This window comes from Sorex araneus, chromosome 5 (assembly GCF_027595985.1).
Source record: "Sorex araneus isolate mSorAra2 chromosome 5, mSorAra2.pri, whole genome shotgun sequence".
NCBI classification, from domain to species: Eukaryota; Metazoa; Chordata; class Mammalia; order Eulipotyphla; family Soricidae; genus Sorex; species Sorex araneus.
In genome coordinates, this window is record NC_073306.1 from 121389129 (window position 1) to 121413356 (window position 24228).

A 24228-nucleotide genomic window follows, 5' to 3' on the forward strand; every position below is an offset into this window, starting at 1 on the left:
GGAGGATGGGCTGAGTGTTTGGGGAGGACGGACTGAGTGTTTGGGGAGGACGGACTGAGTGTTTGGGGAGGACTGGCTGGGTGGTTGGGGAGGACAGGTCCTGTGGCTGGGCGGGCTGGGATAGGGGATGGATGGGCTGTGTGAGCAGGGGGCAGTGGAGCACCCCAGTGAGTGGGCAGGGGCCAGGCCTGGCTCTGCCTCAGGCCTAAGGGAGTCCGAGGGCAGTGGGTGGTCGGGGGGCTGGGGGGCAGGGCCGGCACACCCCAGAACAGGGTATGTTGGCTGCTGCTTCTCCCGGGGGGCAGCTGAGCCGTCGAGGGCTGCACCCGACCCCCACCCAGCCTCCCCTTCACCGCAGCCCCAGGAGGTCGGACCCTGCTCCTGCTCACTTGACAGGCGAGGACACGGAGCTGCCCCTCTCGTGGGCAGCAGCTCGTCGCCCCGGGTGGTGGGTCTGGGCCCATCTCACTCACCTTGACCCACGGGCCTGGAGCACGACCCTCCCCCACCCCACCCCCCAGCTTCCTCCCTGTCCCGGGGCCTCCGACCCACAGTCAGAGCTCATGGCACTCGGGGGAAGGGTCAAGAGAGGACCTGGCCGGGCCCCCACGGAGGAACCTGATGAAATTCTATCCCGTTTACTTCCTCTTTCTTTTTTTTTTCTCCACTCTTGGGCCATACCAGGCAATGCCCAGGGCTTACTCCTGTCTCTGCACTCAGGAATTACTCCCGGGGGTGCTCAGGGGACCCTGTGGGATGCCAGGGAAGGCACCTGGGTTGGCTGCATGCCAGGCAAACGCTCTCCCCACTGTGCTATCGCTCCGGCCCTCTAACCAGCTTTTCTGACCAGGACTCTGTGACCCGAGGCACTGGCGCTGCCTGGGGAGCAGGAGGGGGCTGGGTGCTGAGAACTGGGTCCCTCTCCTGCTGCGGGTCACAGAACCATGTCATGCCCCTGTGCTCCTCTGTCCAGAACGCAGCCACGTGTCTCTGGGTTTGTGAGCCACACCCATTGCCGCCCAGGGGCCATGCGGTGCGGGGAGCGAGCCCCCGGCTCCTGCCTGCAGAGCCCGCGCCCAGCTCCTCCAGCCGCCTCCCCGCCTTCACCCGACACTGGAAAACCTGACGCTGAGTGTCAAAAGGGCTGTTTGTCAAGGCCAAACGGGAGTTTCCCATGAAAGTGAAGTTCGTGGCGAGCCAGAGAGAGAGAGAGAGAGAGAGAGAGAGAGAGAGAGAGAGAGAGAGATAACAGGCAAGGTCTGGGGCCTGAGTCCCGGTTAGGATGAAAGGGGAGCCTGGTGGGGCCAGGGGTGGTCAGACGGACGGACGGGCGGATGGACAGACAGACCCCAGTGCCGGCCAGGTGTCACCCTGCACCCAGGCCTGGCCAGCACCCAGGCCTGGCCAGCACCTAGGGCTCTGCGTCCCCGGCCGTGGAAAATGCCGCCTGGCCTCTGGCCTCTGGTTCCCAGCACGGCCTGCCCCAGCTCTGATCATGTGACATGGGCACAAGCGAACGCAAGGCGGACGCCAGGAGGGAGGACGCGGGGGAGTGCTCGGGCTGGCCCTGGTGCGGCAGCGGAAACTGTGAGTAGCTCCCCGGACAGGAGGGGAGGACTGTCCCCCCGGAGGGGAGGACATGGCCTACTGTTGACTTTTCCGGGCCGGGCCCAGGGCGGGGCTCGAGGAACCGCTGTCTGCAGCGCACAGACCGTGTGGCCTTGGCCCGGGGCCCGGGCACTGGCAGAGACAAGCAAAGTGGGCAGTGGGTCCATCCTTAGACAATTTTTTTCTGTTCTGGAAGATTCCCCAGAGATGAGGGTCACTGAGGCCACGTGGTGTGCATTCTCGTGCGCCCTCCCCGCCCCCCGTGGGGTTGAGGGAGGGGGCAAGCAGGGGAGGAGAGAGGAGAGCAGGCACGGAGGCAGGGCTGCGGGCCAAGGGTCCCTCTCAGCTCTGGTTTCCTGTCCACGCGCAGGGAAGCCCTCAGATTCCATCACCAAGATAATAAGCAGCTCGAAGGGGCAGGACCTGAACCCGGCCTGAGCGCCGACCTGACCGGGGCAATTCTGGGCCAGCTCTGCTTCCGCCAGGGGGCGCACGCAGCACCTCCTTCCCTCCCCGCTGCCCTGCTAAGGGGGGGCCCCCCTCTGAGTGCCCACCCGCCCAGGAGGATGGGAGACACAGCCTTGAGGTACTTCGGGGCTGCGCGGCAAAAAAGCTGTTGTCCCTCTGTAAGCACCTGGTCCCCACGCTCCAGCCCCTCGAAGGGCTGCAGAGATGGCTCAGTGGGTAGGGCCCCTGCGCCCAGGCTGCTGACCCCCATCCCCTTGCACTGCACACAGTCACCCCCCTCTAGGGGGGGCCTCTCAGTATCTTTGGGAGTGGCCCGGAAACAAACAGGAAATAGCCCAGCAGGGCCCAGGGCGGAGGCAGAGACTGGAAAGGAGGAGAAAGACACCGGGGTGGAGGGAGGAAGGAGGCCTGCAGGTGGGCAAGAGACCAGGAACCATCCCTTCTAGAAAGTTCTCTGGGCAGTGCTGGCCAAGCACCTCTTCTCTGTAAAGCTCTGAATGACCAGAGGAATAGCAGGGCCGGGGCAGCAGGGGGCTCCTGCCATAGGAGAGGAGCAGAGATGAGGCCAGGATGGGGGCCGGGACAGCCATCAGGCCGCGGAGGGCGGGGAGCTGAACAGACCTGTGGCTAAGGGGACCGCTTCATCTCTGTGCTGTGTGAGCCCGGGAAAGTGACTTAACCTTTCTGTGCAATCTTCTCACCTGGACAACGGGGGCCCTACAAAGACTCTGCCCCCTACTTTGTCACGAGAGTTAACGGGGTTGGGCTGGAGAGGCAGTACAGGGGTCACGGCGCTTCCCTTGCAGGAGGCTTTGACTCCAGTTAGATCCCCAGTGGTGCCTGTGGTTCCGAGCACTGCCGGGGCTCCCTCAAGCACAGAGCCAGAACAGCCCCTGAGCACCCCACTGTGGGTGTGACCCAAACCCCATACCCCTGTCCCCCCCGGAATGGCCTGAGCTGGGTCGGAGGGAGAGCATAGGAGTCAAGGCCCTGGCCTTATGTGCAAGTGGGGGCTCCGGGTCCGAGGAGCACCCCCGGGTGAGCCCCCTGCTGAGAGAACCACCCGGGCTGCCACTGACCGAGCTCTGGGGGACAGGGCGGGGGTCGCGCCTTACCGGAGTCGGGCTCCAGGAGGAGGTCGGGCAGGTGCTGGGCGCCGCACTCGGGCCCCAGGACCCCGTTGTAGCTGACGGTGCGGGCACAGAGCAGCAGGCTGCAGGTGAGCTCCTCCTCCGTGCGGTTGGAGACGTGCGCGAAGACGTCGAAGTCGCTGCCCATCTTCATGCCCTCGGCCACGCGGATCCGCAGGGCCACCCCCGGCTCCTCCTTCTCCACCAGCTTGTTCAGGTGGTTGGCCCTCGTGAAGGCCTCCCTCTCCTCCGCGGACCCTGTGAGGACAGGAGACGGGCCGGGGGGAGCGGGGGGCGGGGGGCTGGTTTCCTGGCTCCCCGTGACTCAGCCCAGGACCCCCCTTCTCCGCATTCCTGTGCCAACAGGAGGAAACTGCTTCCACGAGTGAACTCCTATGCTGCCCTCAACACCCGGCCCCCAACGGCCCCTCCACCAGGAAGCCTCTGACTGCGCCTTCCGCAGGATGGGTGAGTCAGATGCCTGTTGGAGTTCCATAGCTGCCTGCTGCCCTCAGGGCTCGCCAGCCCATTTTCTGTCCACATGCTTGGCCTGTTAAACCACTTGAGAACCAAGACAGTTGGGTTTTCTCCCCGCACCCAGAGAGAGAGACACACAGAGAGAGACACAGAGAGAGAGAGAGACAGACAGACAGAGACAGAGAGACAAAGAGAGATAGAGATAGAGACAAGAGAGAGAGATAGAGAGACAGAGAGAGACAGAGGGAGAGACAGAGACAGAGAGATGGAGAGAGACAGAGAGATACAGAGACAGAGAGAGATGGAGACAGAGAGTGAGACAGAGACAGAGAGATAGAGAGACACAGAGACAGAGACAGAGAGAGAATAGAGGCTAAGGTGCTTGCCTTGCATGTGGCTGGGGTGCCACTTAAGATCCCCTGAGCACTGCCAAGGGTGGTCCCTGAGCACCACTGGGGGTGCCCCTCAGAAAAAGGAAGTAAGGGGCCAGAGAGACAGGACAGTGATAAGGCACCTGTCTTGCATGCGGCCAACCGGCTTTGATCCCGGCACCCCACATGGTTCCCCCAGCCTGCCAGGAGTTACCCCGGGGAGCAGAGCCAGGAGCACACCAGGCGTGGCCCAACATCCCCGTCCCCACGAGAGGAAAGAGCCACGCCGGCATCTCACGCATCTTCTGTCACACCCAGGGCCTCGCTCAGTGCTTGGGGCCAGGCGAGCACAGACATGGCATCTCCAAGCACGGGATGCTCCCGCCTGGCTCCCTCCCGGCCCCTCCCGACCACCGTCGCTCCACTGCGGGTGCCCGGCCGCCTTCTCCCCCAGCCGCCCCCCGCCGTGGCCTTGTCGCGTGCTCTCCCGTACCGCCGGCTCTGCACCTGTTCTCGCAACCACCACCCCCCCCCCCCCCCCCCGCTCCAGACCTCTCCTTCGGCTAGACTCTGTCCATCTAGACCCTGGCCACTCAGTGCCCCGCCCAGTCCTGGGGCGTGGTGGAGTGTGTGGGCTCGGCTGCTGAGCGGGCTCACACTCAGTGCTCAGAAACCTGCTTTAGCTCCGACGGCTGGGCCGAGGCTCACATGCGGGAGCCCCTTGGGTGTGACCCTGGGCTCTGTTTGGTCTGTGGGCTGCAGCCCCCCAGACTACAGAAATGTCAGCTGAATTGGTGTTGGGTGTACATGAATCCATTTTTTTTTAAATAATCGAGGTGTTTTTCTCCAACTATTGATTTAGCTTGAGTACATTAAAAAAAAAAAAAAAAAAAAAACCTCCTCTCCGACGCCTTCCCCACCCATCCGCCCTCACGCTCTTCAGCCTGATGAGAAACTGCGAAAGCAAACACTCCGCAGTTCCTGGAACCGTCCTCAGTGCCTCTGGACTTTAGAGCCTCTGCGGCAAACGTGCTGTGATTAGCAAAGCGCGCGTTGCCGTCCGCACGGGCGCTCATCTTTCCTCACCCACAGCCACCCCGTCCCCATGGGGAACAGCCCGAACAGCCCAAAGATGAAGCCAAAGCCAAACTGAGGGCCCAGGGAGAGCTCAGGGCCCTGGCCTGGCAAAAGCGTGAAGCCATGAGTTTGAGCCCGGCGTGACCCCACAGGCCGAGGGTGAGCCGGCTGGCACGGCCATTTGGGACCCCTGGTGCCCCCAACTGAGTGTGTGGCCCAGCCGGCCCTGCCCCCGGAGCTCCGCACCCAGGGTGGGAGCAGAGGGCAGGGAGCTGGAGACAGCCTGGGGAGGTAAGTCAAGAGCGTGGAATATAGAATTCTTCTCCTAGTGAATAACCTTCTCGGAATAACCGCAGTGTGTGGTAAGCTGCACTCGCTCCTCAGGAATTTGAGATGGAATGTGACCTTCCTAAGTCATTTCTTAAGATGACCTACAGGTCATGGCGTAAGCAGTCTGCTCCGTCTCTCACGCATGCATGCACACAGGCACGCACTCACACCCCAGTGTACATGTGCCAACAGGCGCATGGACACACTCGCATGCACGCGCATACCTGCACACATCTGTGATGTACACAGCGTGTACACACCTACGTGCGCACAAAATGTGCACACACCCGCGCCCATCTGTAATGTACACAGCATGTACACCTACATGTATACACACCTGCACACACATATACCTATATGCACACACACACCTGCACACACATACATCTGCACACATCTGCATGCACCCACACACAAACACACACACACACACACACACGCTGTGAGGCGGCGGTGTGCCCAGACGCCTACCTTCTGGGTACTTGTAGTTGTGGGTGATGTCCTCCCTCTCGTCACAGCCCACCCGCTTCGTGCTGATCTTCAGCCCCACGATCAGGGAGTGGTTGATGGACTTGTGCATGGACCCGTCTTCCTGCTGGATCCAGTCCACCACGTCAGCGTTGACCTCAGCAAAGACGAAGGGGGCGTCGTACTTGGGGGTCAGGTCGCCCTCTTTGATGGCACGAACTGGCACAGGGCCACAGCAGTAGGTGCCTGGTGGGGGGGGAGCAGAGAGGAGGGCTGGGGCGGGGCTGCAGGGAGAGGCCCCCTTCAGACCTTCTGCCCCGTCCCCTTCCCCCCCTGCCCCTGAAGCCAACGCCTGAGGGCCACACCGCCCTCCTAGCCTGGCGCTGCACCCTGGAGCGACACGGGGCGAGCCCCCAGAAGGCGGGCTGGCGGGCCCAGCCCTGGGCTCCTGTCCTCGGAGGCTACGCCTCTGACAGCTGGGCCCGGGCTGGGCTCTGCTCTGCGCCTGGCTCTCAGACGCGGGTGAGGGTGAGGAGGAGTCCCACCGAGTCAAGGATGAATAAAACAGAAGCAAGTCCCACCGCAGCCCGAGGAGTGGAGGGGCCAGCAGCGGATACTACTGCCGAGGAGGCACAGTGGTCTTCCGGGCTGCCCCTGCCGGGCCCTGCGCCCAGCCCTGCACATGCACATACACAGGGACGCCCGGAGCTCCTGCACACGCACACACACAGGGACGCCCGGAGCTCCTGCAGGCAAAAGGCCCAATTTCTCCCTGTGTGTCTTGCAGCCACCTCACACGGGTCCAATCGAAAGACTGCAGACCTTTGGCTGTGCCCCAGTACATCCGTCTGGTGGAACGGGGAGTTGAGATTCAAGTCACAGCAAAGTATGGGATGGAGAACACCAAGGGCACACAGAGATGCCGCGGAGGCGGGGGAAAGGCAACGTGCCCGGGAGTTCTCAGCCCGGTGCAGACCCCAGGGCCTCTGCGAGCAGAATTCAGGGCCATGAACTTGGAGGAGGAAAAATCGCATCTTGGTTTCTGCTCAACTTTGAAGGCATTGCCTTTGATGGGGAACGGAGGTGACAGACCTCTGATGTGGGCGCACTCGAGAGGCGTCGCCGCCGGAACAGGGCGCTGCTGCGGGGACACTTTGTTGTTCTGGCACCGAGTCACGGGACTCAGCCGCTCACCACTAGATCTTGTCCCAGGGCACAGAGCACTTTCAGTGGGAAATGCTGTCGCTGTGTTTTGCTGTGATTTGCTTTTTTATCTTAAGTAACCCTAGGTGCCATCGTCTATAATTTCAAAATATTATTTTGCAAAAGGATCAATTTGGCTTTTCCAAATTTCACTTTCGTGTTCACTCTTGAGCACTCTACTACCAATCCCCCTCCCCCCGCCCTGGGCAAGGGGGTTTGGAGGTCTGGAAATCCCCCAACAGTGCTCACACACGGCTCCCGGTGTGGTGCTCCGGGGTCACTCCTGATGCTCTGGGGGTCACGCAGGGCTGGAAATTGACGCTGGTACTCCTGCACGCTCTGCTCGTGTTCTGACTCTCTGAGCAGCCTCAACGCCCACCCCCAACACCCACCAGAGAATTGGGAGTGACCAGAAGCTCTGAACCCAGGTCTGATGGCGTCTTGCCGGGACACTCTCAGCCCTTGGACCATCAGTGAGCCCGACGGTGAAGGAAGCCCTCGGCTGGGGTCTGCGGTTGCTCCTGGCACCTCTCCGCGTGTTTCCTGCTCCCCCAAGGCCGGGCTCTCTGGCTCACTGACAGATGCGTGTCAGAAACGCCCAGCGTGTCCCCCACCGTGCGTGGCCCCCGTGCTCCTGGGGTCACCCTGCTCCTCCCGGCCGAGGGATTCTGGGGCCGCTACACCCACCCACCTTCGCTCCTCTCCTGGGGCGTGGGGTCCAGGGCCTGCCAGCCCTCGTACCCCGGCTGCAGGTCCGGCCTGGTCATCCACGACTCCACCCAGCAGTGGAAGTTCCTGCGGAGAGCGACGCAGCAGCGTGTTCTCAGGAGGCGGCTCCACGCCCCCGTGGCCCCCGCGGGCCCCTGGCCCTTGCCGGGGCCTTGGCCTCCTGAGCCCCCCAGGCCGCACCTTTCCTCCCTCCCACTCCCAGGGGCTCGCCTCCGTGCTGACCTTCCTCTCCACCCATCTCCACCCCCTGGGCCCCTGGGCAGACCCAGACCCACTTTCTTGCCCCTCCCGCCCCCGCCTCCCCAGCCCCCTCACCATTCCGGCCCCCTTCCTGCTGCCTCCCCGACTCCCTCTCTCGGGGCCTTTGGTCACAGTGCTCTCCAACCCTCAGCGCCCGGCCCATGCCTCAAGCACCTTGTCCCGGTGCCCTCCACCTCTTTCCTTCTTTCTTTCTTTCTTTCTTCCTTCCTTCCTTTCTTTCTTTCTTTCTTTCTTTCTTTCTTTCTTTCTTTCTTTCTTTCTTTCTTTCTTTCTTTCTTTCTTTCTTTCTTTCTTTCTTTCTTTCTTTCTTTCTTTTCTCCTTTCTTTCTTTCTTTCTTTCTTTCTTTCTTTCTTTCTTTCTTTCTTTCTTTCTTTCTTTCTTTCTTTCCTCCTTCTTTCTTTCTTTCTTTCTTTCTTTCTTTCTTTCTTTCTTTCTTTCTTTCTTTCTTTCTTTCTTTCTTTCTTTCTTTCTTTCTTTCTCTCTCTCTTTCTTTCTCTCTCTCTCTCTTTCTTTCTCTCTCTCTCCCTTCCTTCCTTCCTTCCTTCCTTCCTTCCTTCCTTCCTTCCTTCCTTCCTTTTCTTTTCTTTCTTTTTTTTTTGCTTTTCTTTCTTTTTTTTTTCCCTTTTGGGTCACACCCAGTGATGCTCAGGACTTACTCCTGGCTTTGCACCCAGAAATTACTCCTGGCGGTGCTTGAGGGGTCATATGGGATGCCGGGGATGGAGCCCAGGTCGGTCACGTGCAAGGCCAACAACGCCCCACCCGCTGTGCCACCGCTCCGGTCCCCTTTTCCCTTATGTTAACCCCTCCGCCTTCTCTTCCCCCCGCTGTCGCTACCACTGCCATGCTGCGGCTTGCACTCCTGCCCCTTACTGGGGGCCCTGTGGGCAGAGCAGGTGCTCCAGGCCCTTGAGCCCGCTGACCCCTGTCGGGATCACTCAGTGGCCTGGGGCAGGGCCAGATTGGAACCCGGGTCAGTGAGTGCGAGGCCAGTGCTGACCCACCGCCCACCATCTCCGGCCCCCAGTCACTGGCCCTCTGGGCCTGCTCAGCTATTAGCCCCCACGAAGGGCCCCCCTAGGAGGGAGGGGTCTCCCGGGGCCCTGGCCCCCACCCTGGCCCCGACCCCGGCCCCCACCCCGGCCGGACCGCAGCTCACCAGATCATCTCGCCCTTGTCCTGGATCTCCCCGAACTTGTTGCGGAAGTACTCGATGAGCAGGTTGCTGTTCTGGTCGTGGGCCGAGTTGTAGTTGGTCACCACGCGGCTGGGGATGCCCAGACACCGCAGCACTGGGGGGGGGCACAGAGAGGGGCATTCGAGGACAGTCCGGGCCCTCAGACCTGTGCCGACTGCAGCCTCCATGTGCCCATCTGTGTCCCAGGAGCACTGCGCCCACTATCTGGGTGCTGGGGTGTGTCCACCCCCTTGCATGGACAACAGCCCCATGCCGCTGGTGGCCCCTCAGTCCCCCCCTCACGTAAGCGTGAGAGACCCTAAAATGCCTCTCTGACACCCCTTGCCCCCCTGCCAACCCTACCTGGGTGCCCCGTGGCCCTCAAGACCCAGACCAGGAGCCCTGGGTCCTGCTGGGTCTAGCGCGGCCCAGCTCCTGCCCCTTTGTTCCTCCTCTCAGCTGCCCACCGGCCTGTCTCAGCCAGGCGACCCCACCAGCTGCAGATGGTCCCGTCCTTTCTGCTCACAGCAGCTCAGGACTCGGCCCCTTTCCCACCCGCCGGGCCGGCCTGCGGGGACCCCCACGGGGTCTGGGCACCTGGAAGGCATTTTCTTATGTCCTTTGCACAGAGCACGGGGCACAGGCCAGACTGATGCCCACTCCGCGGCCAGAGGGGAGTGAGGGGGAGTGAGAGACCCCGGGAGCCCAGCAGGAAGCAGCTGTGTGTCCCGGGGGCAGCGCCTGCACCTCTCTGGGCCTGGCCCTGCCCCTCTAGCTCCCCCCAGGCCTTCCTGCCATAGTACAGAGACCGAGGCGGCGACAGTCACGAGGACAGATGCCTGGTGGTGCACAGGGCCCGGGCGGGGGATCCACCTGCGGGGTGAGGGGGTCTGTGGCAGGGCTGGCAGGAGGGGGGGGTGGCTCTGGGGCCCCCACGGAGATGGGGCCATAGAGCTGCTCCCTTGGTGCTTTGTTTCCGGGCCACACCCTAGAGCTCCTGGCTCTGAGCTCAGGGCCTGCTGGGGGAGGGGGGCCTGTGGAGAGTCAAACAAGCGCCCCCCAGCCCCAGTCCCACCCTTATCTTTCAAAATAGGCGTTTGGGGGGCTGGAGAGATAGCACAGCAGGTAGGGCGTTTGCCTCGCAGGTGGCCAACCCGGGTTCGATTCCCAGCATCCCATAGGGTCCCCCGGGCACCGCCAGGAGTAATTCCTGAGTGTATGAGCCAGGAGTAACCCCTGAGCATCGCCGGGTGTGACCCCAAAAAGAAAAAAGAAATAGGCGTTTGGTGCCCATGGTCAAGGCCCTTTCAGTGTCAGTAACCCGAGGCTGGGGCAGGACGCTGAGACAGGCGGGCACGTGTGCGGCACGTGAGAACCCTGAGTGCTCCCCGGAGCACCACGGGACGTGGACCCTGCGAGGTAAAAGTCAAGGTCTCGATGAAGAAATGAAACAAAAAGTCCCTCTTTGTGGGGCACGCAGGGCGGTTTCACTTTCCTTCTGCTCGGGATCGGGTCTCCCAGGAGCCGGGGACCGGAGGACGTGACTCAGCCCGACACCGGCTGGAGCAAGAGCTTCCCCAACAGGCCTGGACCAGGGCCAGGAGCTGTGCGGGCCCCAGGGAGGCCGGGCAGACCGCGGGGACCTTCCACCTCTGGCCTGGACCCTGTGCCCTGGGTGGGGCCAGACCTGTGGGTGTCCCCCCCTCCCCCCCCCCGCCAGGCCTGTCCCCTCCGTGCCCTGGGGATATGGAGCAGAGGCGCGGATGGCGGGTCCCTGAGAGTGTCCAGAGGAAGCATCCCTGCCCCACCCCGCCCCTACCAGCCCCAGGGCTGTCTGGAGCCAGGCACGCCTGGTTCCCAGCCCGGCTGTGCCACCCATCCGTGGGGTAGCCCTGGGCACCCTCTTCCCCCACGTGCTCCTTCCCAGGAGCTAATAATAGCGGCACTCGGGGTGGCTGTGATGAATCAGAAGCCCCAGCCCGGGCGGCCCACGTGCTCCCTGCGAGCCGCTGTCCTGCGCGTTCCCAGCAGCCCACGCCCAGGACGCCTCCCCGGAAACCCTCACCTGCATCCACACCTCAGCAGAGCCAGAGACCGGCTGGCCAGGGTGATGTCCCCCACCCCTCCACTGCCCTGCCCGCCCCACCCCACCTCGCCTCCTTCTAGAGGCCTTTTGCTGCCCGGAGACTGGAGTCAGACCCGGATCAGAGGCCCCACTCTGTGGTCCTCATGTCCGCGCCCACCAGGGGCAGGGGCTTTGCTGGGCTTCAGACCTAGCCGGCGGCCCCCGCACCCCCAGATCCAGCCAACAGTCGGACTCCCCGGGACCCCCGGACTGAGCAGGACCCAGTTGAACCTGTGTCCCCCGACAGCTGCATGCTTGCAAGGAGGCCGCAGGACCCCCACCCCCAGCCTGGGCCAGGGGGGCAGGAGCCCAGGGGTGGCCCCCAGCAGGGAGCGCTGGGACTCCGGCCTCGGCCTCGGAGGGAAGGCTCAGGGAAGGTTCGGGAAAGGGGATTTCCACAAGAGAGGGGAAATGCCAGGTCACAGGAAGCTGACAGACAGGCTGGCGGGGGGCAGAGTCAGCTTCGCCGTGACCCTGGGCCAAACTTCCCTGCACACTGGCTCTGGGCCTGCTGGCTCTGGGCCTGAGCACTGATCTGAGAGTCCAAAGCAGCCCAGTTACAATCCCTGCGCCTGATCCTCAGGGCATCGGCAGCTAAGACAAGCTGAGCCCGTGTGATCGCCGGCTCTGTCCTCACACACACCGTCACGACTGTCCCAGGATACGGACGCTACCATTCGGCAAGTTGTGCCCATTTGATAGAGCAGACGAAGGATCAGAGGAGTTAAGGGTTCTACCCAAGGACACACAGCCGGTCAGAAGCAAAGCTGGGGTTTGAATCCAGGCCTCTGTGCCAAGTTTTTTTTTTTGGGGGGGTCATACCTGGCGATGCACAGGGGTTACTCCTGGCTCTGCACTCAGGAATCACCCCTGGTATGCTCAGGGGACCATATGGGATGCTGGGATTCGAACCTGGGTCGGCCGTGTGCAAGGCAAACGCCCTACCCTCTGTGCTATCGCTCCAGCCCCTGTGCCAAGTTTTTTGTTTTTGTCTTTGTTTTCCATCATTGCTTGTTTGTGTTTAGGCCACAGCCGGCAGCAACAGGGACTAGTCCCGGCTTGGTGCTTGGGGGCCCAGGTGGAGCTAGGGTAGAACCTGCATCTCCCATGTGAAAGCCACGTGCTCTGCTCCCTTGAGTGACATCTCGGACCCAGATTCTACGTTCTGGTCCTTGAATGACACACCTTGCTCTCGTGAAGCGGCACCGGCCGCCCTGGAACTATCGAGCGGTTTCTGGGCCCCGGTATCTAAGACAGTTCGTGGGGTTTCCTTTTTTTCACCTCTTGTTCCTTTTTCGTTTCTTTTGGTTTTGGGTCACACCCGGCGATGCCCAGGGGTTACTCCTGGCTCCACACTCAGGAATGACTCCTGGCGGTGCTCGGGGGACCCTATGGGATGCTGGGGATTGAACCCGAGTCAGGCACGTGTAAGGCAAACGCCCTCCCGCTGTGCTATTGCTCCAGCCCCAGAGATCCCATGTTTTTATGGGTCATATTTACTGAGCTGCATAGAGCCCAGTTCTGGCCTGGTTCTGGACCGGTTCTGGGCAGAACCTCCTGTCACTCCTTCTCTGAGAGGCAGGCCCTGCTTTTGCCCTCACTTTGCAGAAGAGGAAACTGAGGTTCAGAAAGAAGTGAAGCTCAAGGTCACGGAGACACCCGGGAGGCACTGGGGCTTGTAACTCGGGTGTCCCCAAAGCCCCAAACCTCAGCCCCGAGCCCACGTTGCCTCCCACCGGGCACCTCTGAACCTCCGCAGCCCCCCGGGTCAGAGCTGTTGTTGGGTAAAGGACCAGAAGTGGGGTTCCTCTCCCAACTCTCTTTCCAGTGCTCGCCGTGTCCCCACACACCAACCACTCACCGGTGCAGGCCACGGCGGCAAACACCCAGCACTGGCCGTATTTGACCCGCTGGCAGCCGAAGTCCTTCCAGCGCCGCAGGATGTCCACGCTGCCACTCCAGAACATGGGGCTGACGCCGCTGGCGTAGTTGTTATCCCAGCGGCCCTCCAGCACGCCCTGGTCATCGTTGCAGTTGACCTGCGGCCCCGGGGCACATGAGGGGGTCAGAGCAGAGCTTGGAGGCAACAGCAGGAAGACAGCAGTGGGTGGTGGGGGGGGATGGCACAGAAGACAGAGGGAGGGGAGGGACGAGGGGTGGTCCAGGCTGGGAGGCAGCGGGGTGGGGGGGATGGCACAGGAGACAGAGGGAGGGGAGGGACGAGGGGTGGTCCAGGCTGGGAGGCAGGGGGGTGGGGGGATGGCACAGGAGACAGAGGGAGGGGAGGGACGAGGGGTGGTCCAGGCTGGGAGGCAGGGGGGTGGGGGGATGGCACAGGAGACAGAGGGAGGGGAGGGACGAGGGGTGGTCCAGGCTGGGAGGCAGGGGGGTGGGGGGGATGGCACAGGAGACAGAGGGAGGGGAGGGACGAGGGGTGGTCCAGGCTGGGAGGCAGGGGGGTGGGGGGATGGCACAGGAGACAGAGGGAGGGGAGGGCCGAGGGGTGGTCCAGGCTGGGAGGCAGGGGTGCAGGGCAGGAGTGGGGGGCAGCTGAGCTTACAGAGACAGACCCCAATGGTCACCCCCAAACTCCCAATGGCTGAGAGAAAGAATGAAAGCCTCCCCCCGCACGCCCACTGCTCCAGCCCCCTGCTCTCTGCCTGCCCCCCCCAACAACACCAGAGTGCTCCCCCGACCCCAGGGCCGGGCGCGAGCTGGACCCCTTCCTGGAGAGCTCGTCTGCTCTGCGTGTTTGCGCCAACCCGGGGCGCGTCCATGAGGGTGCCTCCACTCGGCGAAGAGCTCAGGGCTGCACCAGGCTCCCCCAGGACCACGTGGCCCACGGCCTCTGCCCGGCCACCCTCCCTCCAGCTAGGTGTCACAACTGCAAGCTCTGTCCTGCCGGAGACCCTTTGAGTCTCCGGCGGGGGTACGTCTCAGGTGCTTGTTTTGTCTTGTTTTTGGCTTTTTGCTTTCTTTTTGGGTCACACCCGGCGATGCTCAGCGGTTACTCCTGGCTCTGCACTCAGGAATGACTCCTGGCGGGGCTCGGGGGACCTTAGGGGATGCCAGGGATGGAACCTTGGTTGGCCGCATGCAAGGCCCTACCTGCTGTGCTATCACTCCGGCCCCCTACCTCTCCTGAGCTTAGTCCATGCCACCCTGGTGTCAGGGACAGCCACGCCACCTTGATTGAGGCTTGGAGGCCGCTGGGGGCTACTCCTGGCGGTGGTGCTCAGGAGGGAGTCTGGGGCCCTGGGGGACGCAACCCGGGCAGGGCACGTGTGAGGCTGTGCTGGCTCCCAGCTCCGGGTCAATCTTGAGCTTCTTTTCTGTCTTTGCAGTGCTCGGACCCAGGGCCTCGCTCGTGCTCTACAGTCGAGCTGCACCACTACTCCCAAATCTCTTATTTGTTTTGCTTTGAGAGGGGGGGGTCACACCTGGCCATGCTCAGGGCTTACTCCTGGCTGTGCTCAGGGATCACTCCTAGCGGTGCTTGGGGAATCATAGGGGATGCTGGGGGTCGAACTCGGATCTGCCACGTGCAAGGCAAATGCCCTCACTGCTGTACGATGGGCCCAACCTCACTCGTCCCAAATCTTGTCTCTTTTTTTTTTCTTTTTGGGTCACACCTGGCAATACTCAGGGGTTACTCCTGGCTCTGCACTCAGGAATTACTCCTGGCAGTGCTCAGGGGACCATATGGGATGCTAGGAATCGAACCCGGGTCGGCCTCGTGCAAGGCAAATGCCCTCCCCGCTGTGCTATCACTCCAGCCCCTGAATAGAGTTCCTGTCGTTGAGCCGTGCCCGTCTCTGTCCCGTGCCCACTCACCATGGCGCTCACCACCCGGCCCACGTAGACAGGCCTGCTGCGGCGGGAGCAGTCCCGGCCGGCATTCTTCAGGAACTTGGGGTTGACGTCCAGCAGCATCAGGCAAGCATCCAGGACCCCGTCTTCAAACTGTGTCAGAGGAAACCAGAGTAGGTGAGGAGCCACTTCCTCCAGGAAGCCTGCCCTGCGCCGAGCAGCTGTGGGTCCTTTTTGTTCCCAAGATGCATGAGGGAAGCTCAGGCATGGGGTGGGCGAGACACAGGCTGAGGAGCTGAGACACGGGCCGGGGATGGAGGGACCTGGGCTGTGGAGGGGAAGACCCCGCGGAATGGGACCCCAGCGAGCCCGGAGTTTCCCCTTTCCACCATGTGGGGTCACCGAGGGCCTGTCCCTGCCCTGTGGCCATCATTCCCTTCACTGGACACCTGAATGCCCCCACACACCTGCTGCAGCACCTCCTCCCCACCCAGCCCTCTGCTCTCATTGGCACAGAGGAAGATTCTAGATACCAGTCAGACCTCTCCACTCCTGCCACCACTGCACCCAGGATCAAATCCAGTCCTCTCCCTAGGACGGGGGGGCTGCACCTCCTCTCTGCCTCATCTCTCCCCACTTCTGCCCCCACACTGGCTGCCCCAGGGCCTTTGCACTTGCTAGCTCCTTGGCTTGCAAAGAGCTTCCCATCTGCTCGCCATGGCTCACTCCCTCTGGTTACTCGCAGTGCCATTCAGATGGTATCTCTGCAGCCTGTCTTCCTCGCCTTCCCCTGAAAGGCTCCTTGACCTCTGGAGAGACTTTTCCTTCCTCACCGAAGGCTCCTTGACCTCTGGAGAGACTTTTCCTTCCTCACCCTGGGCCCCAGCTGTGTCTCCCGGCAGAACTCGTCTCTGCTCTCCGCCTGCGGTCAGAGCCCTTGTGTTCGAGAGTCCTGTGGTCTCAGTCCTATTGCCACCAGTCTGACCTCCAGGGTGGCCTTCCCAGCTGGCCGCAGATGCTCCTCCCCAGCCACCTGTGGGACTCCCTGCCGGAGAAAGTGCTCCCAGCTGCAGCCGCCCCTGAGCACTGCCAGGACTGCCACCTCCTCTGCGCTTGGGCTCCCCTGCACCCCTCCCTCGGTGCCAGCAGCTGCGATGTTCTGTCTGGAACCCCTGGCCTCCATACACAGGGACCCCCTTGCTCCCTTTCGGCTTTGCTGTCCTGGACGGTGACACCCTGGACACTTGGGAGCATCGAGTCACGGGCTCCAGCGCAAGTCACAGCCCAGAGACTTGGGAAAATGAAAGGAAGGACTTGGCTCGGGGAAAATGCAGGGCCCTGAGCGCCCGTTGCTATTCAAGGAGCACTCCCTGCGGAGCTTGGGGGCCACTACCACTGTGCTTGGGAACCATGTGATGCTGGGGATCAGCCCTGGGGTCCCCACATGTGCTCCCACCCTTTGAGCCATCTTCCTAGCCCCATTAATTTTTACTTTTTTTTTGGGGGGGGTCACACCCGGAGATGCACAGAGGTTACTCCTGGCTCTGCACTCAGGAATGACTCCTGGTGGTGCTCAGAAGACCATATGGGATGCTGGGATTCGAACCCGGGTCGGCTGCGTGCAAGGGAAACGCCCTACCCACTGTGCTGTGCCCAGCCCCATTCTGTTTTTTTTTTCTGGTTTTTTTTTTTGCCCATTCATTTTTGGATACTTGTTTTTGTTTTTTTAGTTATTTTTGGTTTTGCTTTTTGGTTTTAGTTTTGCTCTTTGGGTCACACCTGGTGATGCCTAGGGGTGACTCCTGGCTCTGAGCTCAGGAATCATTCCTGGTGGTGCTCAGAAGACCATGTAGGATGCCGGGGATGGAACCCAGGCTAGCTGGCTGCATGGCAAATGCCTTATCTGCTGTACTATCTCTCTGGGCCCCAGGGATATATTTTCTACATAGCAGTCAAACTTTCATTTCAGTTACATTCCAAGGCAGATGACTGCTTTTCTTGATGGTATTTTGGTGATCAGCCCACTATTCAGATGAGGAAACTGAGGGTCTCACCACAGGATTCCCTACACCTGAACACAGACCCTGTTCCCCGAGTTTCCAGGTGGATCCCACCCCAGGAAGCTCCATTTACTAACACACAGGGAGGCTGAGATGGGTGTGGTGACTCAGGCTTCCTGAACTTTCTTAGCCCGTTCTGAAGACTCTTGGATGGGGAAGGCAGGACAGGAGAGAGAACAAGCCTGGGTTTGGAGGAACAACCCAGGGGGGCCTGCTGGAGGAGGAGGATCCCCGGGGGACAGGACGATGAACCAGGAGTGGAGATGAGCCCAGCCCAGCCGACCCACATGTTTGTGAGACTCAGACGGAGGCTGGGCAAGACTCGGCTTTGGGCTTGTCCCTGAGGGAGCACGAGCCAGCCAAGATCAGACCAAAGTCTGGGGGCTGGAGAAGCCAGAGACAGATGCCCCGGGCCCACCCAGACCCACCACATCAGAAACCAGCTCGACCCCCGAGCCGGGTTTGAGCACGGGGCAGCCCGGGTGCAGCCCAGAAGGGCCGCCGGTCTGGTGTCTGGCTGACCGCCTCCGCACACGGCAAGGGTTCGATGATTAAGTGGCCGTTCCTGATTTATGTTCCCATCATTCTCTTGGCCTCAAGTCGTGTTGGGATGAGCAATAGAAAGTAAGAAAGTAAATTCGCTATGTGCCGAAGGGGGGGGCGCGCGCAGGCTGGGGTTGGGAGGGAAACTGGGGGTCTCAGCGGAGGGAGGGTCCCACCGGGGGTGCTGGAACACGCAAGGCTTGAGCCAGCCGTGTGATGAGCAGCGTTGTAAATCACAGTGTTTTTGGTTAAAACCAATTAAGAAACAAAAAACAAGTGTTTCTGCCAAATCCCTCACTGCCTACTGGTTTGAAACATGGCCTTGAACGCCCCCCCTTTCCTGCCTGTGTGTAGACACCCACCAGCCCCGCCACTCCCCGGGGGGCCCCGTCCCTCTTTCCCTGCCTGGGCTCCAGAGCCGCTTGCTGTCCCCCTGCCACGTGACTCCAGGCTGGGCCTGGCACCTCTGAATGTCCAGCCGGGGTCCCCGCTCTCTCTCTCTCTCTCTCTCTCTCTCTCTCTCTCTCTCTCTCTCTCTCTCTCTCTCTCTCTCTCTCTCTCTCTCTCTCTCTCTCTCTCTCTCTCTCTTTCTGGCTGGAGCAGGGCCAGGGGCCCGGCTCTGCCCGCCCACCCGCCTCTCGCCCTGCGGGGGGTCCCACCTGCCCGAAGTTCCAGGGGACGCTGTTGATGAACTTGGCCGAGCCCTGGTAGATGAAGCCCTGCTGTGCGAGCACGTACTCCCGACGCTCCTCCTCCGACTCCAGGTACACGGCGTCCGCTGCGGGGGCAAGGACGGGGCTCAGCACCGTGTCTCGTGGCGCCCCAGGGCCCCGCTCCCCCAGCCCCGGGGCTGCCCACTTCCTGGGCCCCGGGCGGCCCTTCTGTCTTTGCACCAGGAAAGGCTAATCTGAGTGAGTCAGCCCAGGTCAGTGAGATAAGGGCTGTGGGCACCGGTCCTGGCCACGGGCCAGGATCTGTGACAAGTTATGGCATGTGAGGACCTGTTTCCTTCCCACCACACCCTGTGTGGACTGGGCCTCCCTAACTCCCATTTCACAGATGGGAAAACTAAGGCTCCTATTTCCAAGGGGCAGACAGATAGCATAGGCGTTAGGTGTTTGCCTTGTGTGAGGCCAACCTGGGTTTAATTTCTGGTACCCCAAGTTCCCCTGAGTACCACGGGGGGGGCAACTCCTGAGCACAGAGCTGGGAGCAGCGCCAGAGTACCGCTGGGTGTGGTTCAAGTCCCTCCAACAATAAATAAATGAAGCTGCTTGCCCAGTTTCATTTCCGGTGCCCCGTATTGCGAGAGTACAGGGGTAGGACTCTCACCCTGCACGCATCTGACCTGGGCTTGATCCCCGGGGGACCCCATATGGTCCCCTGAGCCCACCAGAAGTGCTCCCTGAGCACAGAGCCAGGAGTAAGCTCTGGACATTGCTGGGTGTAGCTACACTTTTTTTTTCTTTTTACATAAGAAGAGAATGAATATGTTCCAGATGGGGAAATAGATGTCAGAATAAGAAACAGAGGAGCACTGGGCCTGGAGTCACTCGCAGTGATGCTGGACCGGCCCCATCTCCCGTGGCGCTCTATTCCCACATTGCCGGAGCCTGGGCAGTTCGCACGGCAGGCGCAGACCCCGCTGGGGAGTGGAAGGAGCGGGGCGGGTGGGGAGAGAGCCGGGCCCTGCCTGGACCATTCCCCGGCCTCGGGGCTGCTTGGGACAGCAGAGGACAGACAAGGGGCCTGCGGCCAGCCTGCTCTCGCCCGCCCCCTTCACAGATGAGAAAACCTGAGGCTCAGGAGTAAACCCAGAGCCCTGTTATGACCTTAGTGGACCCTGGGCTTAAAAAAAAAATCTATTAAAAAATAATGAAGGAAGAAAGGTCTGCTTGGTAGCTCCACTGATATGATGATGAGACGCTAATGCTGCCCGGCGGCCAGGAGGTGCGAAGGGGCACTTGACCTTGGTTCCATTTCCGGCACCATATGGTCCCCCACATTGCCAGGCACAGCCTGAAGTCTACCTAATATCTCTGAGGGGGGCCCTGGGTACACCCTCACCACAGGACCCGAGTACCTTTGCACTGGACCACAGACTGCAGAGAGTCACAGGGAGGGAGGGAGGGAGGGAGGGAGGGAGGGAGGGAGGGAAGGAAGGGAAAGAAGGAAGGAAGGAAGGAAGGAAGGAAGGAAGGAAGGAAGGAAGGAAGGAAGGAAGGAAGGAAGGAAGGAAGGAAGGAAGGAAGGAAAGGAGGGAGGGAGGGAAGGAAATGATGAGAGAGGGAGGGATGGAGGAGGGAGTGAGGGAGGGAAGGAAAGAGGGAAAGAAGGGAGGGAGGGAGGGACTGAGGAAGGGAAGGAAAAAAGGAAGGAAGGAAGGAAGGAAGGAAGGAAGGAAGGAAGGAAGGAAGGAAGGAAGGAAGGAAGGAAGGAAGGAAGGAAGGGAGAAAGGGAGAAAGGGAGGGAAGGAGGGAGAAAGGGAGGGAAGGAGGGAGAGAGGGAGGGAGGAGGGAGTGAGGGAGGGAAAGAAGAAAGGAAGGAAGGAAGGAAGGAAGGAAGGAAGAAGGAAGGAAGGAAGGAAGGAAGGAAGGAAGGAAGGAAGGAAGGAAGGAAGGAAGGAAGGAAGGAAGGAAGGAGGGAAGGAAGGAGGGAAGGGAGGGAGGGAGGGAGGGAGGGAGGGAGGGAGGAGGAAACAGTCTCTGTCCAGATGTTCACTTTTCTCCTGACCCTGGTTGGGGCCCCTCCCCGCGGTGCAGACCAGGACCCCACCCCTGTGCTGGGAGGCTCCCGCCCCATCCTTTGAGCATCTCCCCGGCCCTTCCCTTCAGAGTCTGAGGGTAGAAGAGCCATTTTCCTGGGTGGCTCCGGGTGCTGTGCCTGGTGGTCGGCCTGGAAGTGCCGCTGGACCACCGGCAGCGCCCAGATGCCTCCGCTGGCGCTGCAGAGTGGAAGCAAACGTGCAGAGCCGGGGACAGACCCTGCGACAGCGCAAGGCAATGATTAACTGTCAGATAAACAAACGGGGCAGCAGTGAATCAGCGGCGGGAGGAGGGATGGGAGAGAAAGGCCCAGGGCAGGCCCAGGGCGTTGGGCCGTAGGAAGGAGCGTGCCGCTGGGGGCCCCGTGCAGGGCTCAGCCTGGTGTGGGGGGGGTCAGGGCCTCCCCCAAACCATGTCTGCGGTTCCCCACATCCTGTCCTTGTCCGCGCTCGGGGACAGGGGCCCGTGCCCAGGCTGGCCCATGCACGGTGTCCCCCTGGGGCACGATTCTCACCCAGTGTCCCCCTGCCACACCCCCAGGAAGTCCGACTTCCTGCTCCCTGTGCCCCCCCCACCCCGGGCTGCAGGGCACCGGTCACCCTGCTGTTGGCTGACCCTCCCCCTGCCTGCGGGCAGCGGCGCATCACAGGCCGACCGAAGGGACTCGCCCCAGAAGTGCGCTCCAGTGCTCTGAACTCTGAAATCCTGGGAGGCAGCCAGGTGGAGGCACGGAGTGGGGGCTGCCCAGCGGGACTGGGCTCGCTGCGGGTGCGGAGATGAAGGGTGTGTGGTGCCAGCCACGGGCACCTCTGTTCCCAGAGCCGCTGAGCGAGGGAGGGCGCGAGGTCAACACACAGCGTGCTGACTTCAGGCCCAGGGGGGTGCTGAGTTAGGAACCTTCCAGAAGGACAGGACACAGGGACTCCCTCCCGGCCCCGGCTCACATGCTCAGAGCCCGGGGGCTGACGGGGCTCCTGGTCATGGTCCTCCTCCATGCAACGCCCGTGCTCAGCCCTTGAGCACCTGCCCCTCTCATGGTTGAGACGCCCCTAAGACGACCACCACACCACCTACGCACGCCCCAGCCCTGAGGCCAGTCGGCCCGAGTCTCCTAAGGAGGGGGGGAGGGTTCCCCAAGAGAGGGAGGCCAGAGGGGAGCGCTTTCTCGGCCTTTTCTGGAGGGGAGGCTCTCTCCGCTTACTCCTGCCGCTAGACATAAAAGCTAACGGGGGGCGAGAGACAGAACAGCGGGGAGGGCGTTGGCCATGCATGCAGCCCACCCAGGTTCAGGCCCCAACAGCCCAGATGGTCTCCCGAGCCCAGCCCGGAGTGATTCCCGAGTGCAGAGCCGGGAGGGAGCCCTGAGCACTGCCGCGTGTGCCCCCCCCAAAAAAATAGAAGAGCAAAGAAACAAAGCCAAACTCGGGAAAAGATGAAATAAACAACCCTTCCTGCTCAGGCATGCTGTGGGGGGCTCCCTCGCGGAGAAAAGCCTCCAGCAGTGAGTGACCCGGGCAGTGAGTGGCCCGCGAGGAGCAGGTGCTGGACAGCTGGAATTTCTGCTCCAGAGGCAGAATCCAGAGTTAGTCTAAGGAGGTGCTCAAGTGACCCCACTTTCAGGGCTGGCCCACACCCCCTCGGCACCCCCTCAGGTCCATCCGGCGAGATCTGTCTCTTTGATCTGATTTTTGGCTTTGTACTTTACCCTGCTCCTAGCTCTGTGCTCAGGGGTTGTGTCCCAGGGACACGTCCAGCGCTGGGGGTTGCCCCTCCCCGCCCAACCGGGCCTCTGCAGGTAAAACCCGCACACAGCCACTGAGTCACCTTGGCCGCCCAGGGAGATCTATTTATTTATTTTGGCCACCCCCAGTGATGCTCAGAGGTTACTCCCGGCTCTGCACTCAGGAATTACTCCTGGCGGTGCTTAGGGGACCCTATGGGATGCCGGGGATCGAACCCGAGTCAGCCACGTGCCAGGCACGTGCCCTCTCCGCTGGACTATCACTCCGGCCCCAACCTGGGGAGATTTTTAAACAGAACCAGGGCTAAAGATGCAGCTTGAAGGGGGGGGGGCAGGACACATGCCTGGCACGTGGAGCCCCCCAGCCCATGGTCAGTCTAGCGCCGCCCAGCAGGAGAGGCCCTGGGGGCACCCAGCACCATTGCACCAGGTCTGAGCACTGAACTTGGCAGAGCCAAACCACCAGCGAGTACCACACCGCGCCACCCCCCAGCACCGCCACGTGTGGCCCCGACTACACACGACGCAAAGCAGGGACCTGGCCCCGGTGTCAGCTGGACAGTGGGCACCTCCTGAGCCCGACGCCTCTGTGCCCAGCTCCCGGGCTGACCTCCGGCAGTGGGTGCCAGTTCTCAGAGTCGTGCGGCACTGGCCCGGCCAGACCCACCTCCGAGGGGCTGAGTCTGCAGAAGGGCACCAACCAGACCCTCGGAGCGCCGAGCACCTTCGAGGCAGCATCCGGGAGTCCCTCCCAGCCCCTGCCACCCCCCGCCCCTCACACTCACCCGGACACCAGGCGTTGAAGAGCAGGACGAAGTTTCCCAGCATGAAGCTCGAGCCCTGGTAGCCGGTGGAGGTGGCCAGGGTCAGGTTGTACAGGCCCACGGGGGCGTTGGCCGGGCTGCTGACGCGCAGCCACAGGACCCCCTCCTGCTGGTCCACCACCGTGGCCGCCCAGGCCCCCTGCTCCTCGGCCTCAGACAGGGGGAAGTGGGCCTGGGTGCAGGCGTCCTGGCTGGGCACTGGGCCTGCAGAGGAAGAGAGGGGGCTGGAGTCAGGACGGGGCCGGGCAGACGCCAGGGGCGGGGGTGGAGGTGCCCTGGGCTGGGCCTGTCCGCCCCTCACTATGCAGGGGACTCGGGTAAGGAGACTCGGCTTCCTCCGTCGGGCAGCGGGGATCAGGGAGGGGCTGCTCAGAGACCCCTTGCTGCTCTCCTGGTGGACCCTAGGAGCCAGACGTGCCCACACTCTCTCTCTCTCTCTCTCTCTCTCCCTCTCTCTCTCTCTCTCTCTCTCTCTCTCGCTCTCTCTCGCTCTCTCTCTCTCTCTCGCTCTCTCTCTTTCTCTCTTTCTCCCTCTCTTTCTCTCTTTCTTTCTGTCTCTGTCTCTCTCTCTCTTTGCACTGCTCCTCCACGTCTCTCGGGTCAACAGAAAAAAAATATATATATATATATATTGGTGGGGGTCACACCCGGTGATGCACAGGGGTTACTCCTGGCTCATGCACTCAGGAATCACCCCTGGCGGTGCTCAGGGGACCATATGGGATGCTGGGACTCGAACCCAGGTCGGCCGCGTGCAAGGCAAATGCCCTACCCGCTGTGCTATCACTCCAGCCCCCAGAAAATAAATTTATTAAGTGCCAGTCAAGGGGGCAGGCCAGGGTGCGAGGGACGCTGGGGGCCCACCTGGTACTGGAGCACTGTCTGCCTGAGACAGCTCCGGATCGTGATGTCTGAAGTCAAAGGGAAGAAGGAAGCAGGCTCGGAGACGGGGGTCTCTCCCGAGGGGGTCCCGGGACTCTGAGGCGTGGGGCTGCAGGATGCGGGGAGTGGGGGGCAGCCTCAGGTGAGGGGAGGGCGCACCGCCCGGGCAGCAGCTCTG

The 24228-nt window shown here is 61.8% G+C and overlaps 1 protein-coding gene across 1 annotated transcript in view; it reads right to left on the reverse strand.

Annotated features, from left to right (window-relative positions):
- The window catches only part of TGM2 (transglutaminase 2), a 39345-nt gene that overhangs the window by 4742 nt on the left and 10375 nt on the right, over positions 1-24228 (reverse strand). The window contains exons 3-10 of the mRNA XM_055139376.1: positions 23130-23372; positions 18498-18616; positions 15260-15388; positions 13287-13464; positions 9283-9415; positions 7824-7927; positions 5933-6175; positions 3192-3464 (exon numbers count right to left, since the gene is read on the reverse strand). Of these exons, the coding sequence (XP_054995351.1) occupies positions 3192-3464; positions 5933-6175; positions 7824-7927; positions 9283-9415; positions 13287-13464; positions 15260-15388; positions 18498-18616; positions 23130-23372 (1422 nt within the window). The remainder of the gene's footprint in view (positions 1-3191; positions 3465-5932; positions 6176-7823; positions 7928-9282; positions 9416-13286; positions 13465-15259; positions 15389-18497; positions 18617-23129; positions 23373-24228) is intronic.